Source organism: Eriocheir sinensis, chromosome 17 (genome assembly GCF_024679095.1).
Source record: "Eriocheir sinensis breed Jianghai 21 chromosome 17, ASM2467909v1, whole genome shotgun sequence".
NCBI lineage: Eukaryota > Metazoa > Arthropoda > Malacostraca > Decapoda > Varunidae > Eriocheir > Eriocheir sinensis.
In genome coordinates this window covers 10167710-10173709 of record NC_066525.1, presented here as the reverse complement: position 1 = coordinate 10173709, position 6000 = coordinate 10167710, and the positions used below count along the sequence as shown (strand labels likewise).

At 38.7% G+C, this 6000-nt stretch overlaps 1 protein-coding gene across 1 annotated transcript in view; it reads right to left on the bottom strand.

Annotated features, from left to right (window-relative positions):
• Positions 1–1447: 1447 nt before the first annotated feature.
• Positions 1448–6000, bottom strand: part of LOC126999927 (zinc finger protein 181-like) — a 66827-nt gene continuing 62274 nt past the window's right edge. Inside the window, exons 3-4 of the mRNA XM_050863089.1 lie at positions 5859–5918; positions 1448–2680 (exon numbers count right to left, since the gene is read on the bottom strand). Coding sequence (XP_050719046.1) covers positions 2222–2680; positions 5859–5918 — 519 coding nt within the window. The 3' untranslated portion in view covers positions 1448–2221. The remainder of the gene's footprint in view (positions 2681–5858; positions 5919–6000) is intronic.

Below are 6000 nucleotides of genomic sequence, written 5' to 3'. Positions count from 1 at the left end.
ATGAAGTACCATTGTAAAGTACATAACCTTAACTGTTTTTTGACGCTAAGTTGAAGACTATATGACCTTAGGTAGAGCGAGTACGGAATATTGAAGTATGATCACTGAGAGCACATTTTTATAGACAGTTTTCCACCCCGAGTGGACTTCCCTTCTATGATTTAGTAATAAGAAGCACATAACTTTATTACAGTTTATGTGAAACACCCCCCAAAAAAATTAACTTCCAAGGCCTTCTTGATGCCCCTGATGGGTATTGAGGTCAAAGGGCCCCATCTTGTGGCTGATATTCACTGGAAGGTGGGAAGAGGTGGGATGTCTAGCGGACACCTTTTCAAAGCTTACACAAGTCATACACTGACCAATAATTAGTCAAGAGAGCATGATTGGGTATTGTTTGAAAGAAAACGACATGCATACCCAACTTCAGCATAAACAAAATAAATATGACGGGGCACTAAGTAAAAAAATGCCTTGTCGACTATTGTCGACACCTATGGTTTGAGCCCAGGCACCAGCTGTCCACTATTGTCGACACCCGCGCTTTAAGGGTTAAAGGTGAGCTCCAGGAGGGCAGCATGAGCCAATGCAAGATGGCGCCACTATAAACACTTGCCTGCACCACAATGAGCTGGGCCATACCATCAGGCCCCTCCAAACAAGCCTACCGGCGCCACAGGCAAAGACGTAAAAAAATAAAATAATAATAATAAAAAAAAAAGTATTTTTTTTATATCTTTCCATGGATTTATGTTAACCAATAGAAGGTACGGTAAAGCTAGGAGTATACGCTATAACTGCACAAGGAAGTATTCCATTCCATTGGCCCTTTGAGGCTGTAGTGGAAGATAACTCATTTAACCAAACAGAACCAGTGCAACATCCAGGTTACCACAGTTTACTATCCCCAGATTTTTCAAGGTACCCTTATATTGACCATCCCAAAAGGAAGGATGAACAGACGGGTGGGCTGCATGCTGACTACTCATGCCAGGATTCAAACCCAGGCCCGCAGATTTGTTGTCAGGGACACTCTCCATAAAACCGCAGAAGAGTTTAAAATAATGCAAATAATAAATAAAAATTAAATATAAAAGTTAAGAAAATCTTTCCTGTTAAACAAAGACTGCGATAGTAATGTTGAAGATGATGATGATCATGACTGATTCTGGTAATGTACTAAATACATTAAAGTTTGAAAAAAAGAATGCATATATATATATATATATATATATATATATATATATATATATATATATATATATATATATATATATATATATATATATATATATATATATATATATATATATATATATATATATATATATATATATATATATATATATATATATATATATATATATATATATATATATATATATATATATATATATATATATATATATGCACATATAGTATATATGCAAATGTATATAGTGTATATAGTAATGCATATACACATAGTGGTACAACAATTTCATAAAAATTTGAGAGAAGGCAATGTCATGTGAACCTAACTCACCAGCTGGGATAAATACTCAGATGTCAGTGCTCAAATATGTTTTGAAAATGAAGAGAAAAAAAAGCATCACATGAAAATACTACTTGAATTAGAGGAACAAAACTGAAAGACAAAAAATAAATGTGTACTTATAAAAGATCAACATTAGAGGGAACAGTAGATATCTTCATTCATTTTAAAGGTAAAGATTAGGTCAGTCCTCATCTCTGCCACACTGACCCTTGAGCCTGTGATGAGAAATAATCCATTTCCCCAGGACACAGGGCCAATGTGACATTTATATTACCACAGTTACCTTCCCCAGGTTTCCCTAGGTTTATAAACCAGCCCTAACATGAGGATGAACAGCTGGGTGGGCTGAGTATCAAATTCTGGCCCAGGCCAGGATTCAAATATAAGCCCTTGTATTTGTACCTAGTGTGCTACCACTTCACCATGGAGGCACCATTTTAGCCCGACAGAAAATACCCCAAAAGATGTATCATGAAAAATTAAACAATATGTAATGCAATTCTTCACAGAAGCAGCAAAACTTGAATCAGAGCCACACATACCTATATTCATATCAAATGTTATCCCCTTTAGGATAGTTTATATCCCACTAACTACATTTCATCTGGAGTTCAGTTAGTTTCAGAATTTTTGTTTGAATACTTTATACCTACAAGTTCATGAAAACTTGAAACAATGTACATTTTATCTAACAATACCATCTCCTCTAAGATCCTTGTTGTGAATATCTTCAACTATGCCATGAGCCCTGAGATCTTTATTATGGATGCTATCCATGAGTTCATGTCCTCTGAGATCTTTATTGTGAATATTTTCAATGTGTTTTTTGAGGGAGTGCGGTCTCTTGGCACTGAAGTCACAGTGGGGACACTTGTGAGGTCTTTCTCCTGTGTGGCGCAACATGTGTCGCTTGACATTATCTGACCGCTTACTGGTGAAGTCACAGTGTGGGCATTTGTGAATTTTGCCAACATTTTCCTTTTTGTGTGCCATAACAATTTTGTGAGTTTTACAAGTACAGTTACAATGTTTACCAGAACATGGCTTAGTTGCTGATGCCTCACCATGTGATTCTTGCTTGATGCACTTACAATCACCATAATGACACTCCATTGCCTCCTTGAGTCCAGATGAACCTTGACCCTGGGAAAAAAGAAAAAAAAGAATAAACCAGTTTAGATAAATATGAACACCAGCATAAACATACATGTGAAGAATAAAAAACAAAAAGCAAGTTTGCTATGAAGGACAAAAAAAAACTTAAGTTCAATACATCTTTAGTAGTGAGATGCTGTGAAACTTACAGTATTTTCAGAAATGACAGCAAACCCTTGAAGTAGTGGACCCATATTTCCCAGAATTTGTTTTCTGGACAAAATTCTGAATGACAGCAAGTCCACAATACCTTCGTTATACCAAAACTGATTGCAGCGCAAGGGATGCTTCCTGGCTTATGTGCATCATCATCAATGGTTTCTGATGTACCTATCAATTTACGATATTTCTCACATTCGATGAACCTATAATACTACCCATTTTTCGAATTACAATTGCTGTGATTCACGGATACGATCATCCAAACAAGGACACGAAGTCCCGGCTTCGCTCCCAAATCTTGGACCTCCACCTCAATGACATTATTCTGTTGTCTACCTTATCCGTCGAGCCGGTGTTTAATGTCTGGCTCAATGGATAAGGTTGACAACAGAATAATGTCACTGAGGTGGAGGTAAAAGAGTTGGGAGCGATGTCAAGACTTCGTGTCCTTCATTTTGGAGAAAAGCAGTTCGCAACAGTAGATGCTTCTAAACATGGCCTCGATGTGTTGAACATGAGCAATGTATTTTGGGAAATTACTAGAAGGGAGGACGAGGTCGTGGTCAATGGACAATGGAAAAGAGGTACAAAATGTCGTCCTAAGTTCATCGTTGCACTGTCGCTCCACCAACTCCGCCTGCAGTGGGGCAGGGGTATCGTCCACAGGGAAGTCAAAGGGGGCAGTGAACAGCTTGAAGTCCAAAGCCGGCAGCATGACTCCTGCGAAACAGAAGCAAATTCTTCCCGCATAGAAGCAATGACACTAACGCAAGTGTCCAGATCCACAAGCAGCAAGGCAAGGAAAATACGCAAACTTAACATCAGACAACTGAGCACATCTTCATTTTGAAGGCGCTGATGTGTGAGTGCATGTCTGTCATGAGAATATTTTTGCCTTGCAGCTTCACATTTGAGGGCATTCAGCCTCCACTGCGCAGTGATGTCCATGAGTAGGGTCAGGCGAGTAAGCCATTGTGGGTCAAAGTGACCCCAGTGTGGGGAAGATTCTTCTGACGGAAAAAAGTGGTGGTCTCCTGCCAATGATGTCAATGAGAATAGTCAGGTGAGCGAGCCACTGCGGGTCAAAGTGATGAATGTGGGGAAGATACTTCTGATGGAGGAAAGAGGCGATCTCCTGTTGCAGGTCGCACACAAGAACAATATAGCCCTAAGACTAGACAGTTTCAGCCTGTCCTTTTTTGTTAAAATTACAAAGGATAACCAAATCTCAAGAAGAGCAGATCACCTTTAAAAGTATAGACCTGGCAACTCTCACGAAGTGAGGTGAGGAGCACAGGCTTGCCAAACAGTATTTACCAGATGTTGATTGGCAATATTTTCTGGGCTTTGGCAGACTAAATCACAATATTAATGCCTAGCAGGGTAGCGAGCCGGACACTAGGCCATCATGGACCAGATATGGCCTGCGGGCCATAGGTTGCCCGCCCTTGATCTAGGGGCTGCCAGTGGGCAAGCATGTGAGCCAAGCAAGGATGAGTAACCAGAGTACCCAGTTATCTCAACTTTGAGCAAGTCTCAGCTGTGTTTGGTTCACACTACAGCCCACACAACTCCCTGCAGGTAGGGGATTGAACCAAACCGGACAGTAAATCAGCTTGACGCAATCATATAGGTGTCCCACAGCAACAACTCCCTCACAATATTCCCTAGCAGCTCTTATAGGGCTTTTGAAAACAGCCTCAAAGTAAAAATCTAAGAAATGATTTCCTGCAAAGCAAATTATTAGTTTATAATTTTTTTCAAGACATAACGTTCAATTTAAGCACATATGCATACATTATGTTACGTTATGATATGTTTTCAGTCATTTTAATAATGCAAATGAGAAAAATATCTATTCAAATTAACCCTTAAATGACAGCTATTGTTTTCATAATGTTCTTGAAGCAACATAAATAACAGCTAATTTTATTGTATGATTATTCATACTGTATGAATATGAAGTGTTAAGAAATCCAAATTATGATACGTCATGTAAGTCACGCTAGAGCAGGGTTTTTTAAACTTTTATGTACCACATCCCCTTTAGGAATGGGTCCTTCCTTCCACGTCCCCTTGGATATATTATAGATAAAATTCGCTCCCAGATTTAATACCAGTTGTAAGCCTAACTATACTATTGAAAACTAAAGTTAATAAATGCAATACTTTTGCATTTCTTCATAAATTTTTTAATATCAGCCAACGCTCCAACAACAAAATTCCAACTTTTCCTCCAGGGCTCCCCCCCCCCTTCCTCTGGATATTACTAATGCCCCCAGTTTAAGAACCATGGCATTGGAGGGTGTGAAATAAAGCTAGTTTTGTGAGGTGCACAAGACAGTACTCCAAGCAGCTTCGAGGTGGCCTCAGACAACGCACTGCATTCAACAGGATGGCAAGGACAAATTACTATATATTTCACTTTCTCTTTCAACCTCTCAGAATTGAATGTTTATGATACGAAATGTTCTTTCTAGTGATATAATTCAGATAATATATACTATATTCACTTTTACTCCACCTCAGAGCTGGAAGGGGATGGTGGAAAGTTTTACTTTAAATGCAGTAGAAATGGCAAAGTGACATCATCACTCTCTACATCACTTATTACTGCTGTCACTGCTCACAATGCATTTATCACTACTGTTACTGTACTCAGAATTATCTTCACTTTTCATCCCATCTTTTCCTCCTAACTCGTCAAGCAGTTTCCTATCTTTTCTTGAGGGGTGCTTGCTTGTGTTCACTGGTGGCTCACTGAGGACTAATGGCATCTCAAATCCAAGAGGGTCAGTTGCAAAACATTTGAAATTTGAGCCAAACATACAAAATTTGTGGCCCACTAGTCTGATTTAATCGACAATTGGTAACCAAACGGACCACGAAGGATTTGATCAAAACAATAATGACTGTCGTTTAAGGGTTGAATATCTCAAGGCACAACTAAAGTATAAGTAAATCTATTCAGTATATGATCTCCAGCAAATTAAACTATTGTTACCTGTGCTGCCGCAGCCCCAGAGAAGTTGCCTGTGAAGTTGTAGAGGGCATCACCAGCTTCCTATGAAAATAATTATGCATGTTAGACACCAATATAATGAAAATTATAATATACTGATCAATGTAGCACACATATAACACAT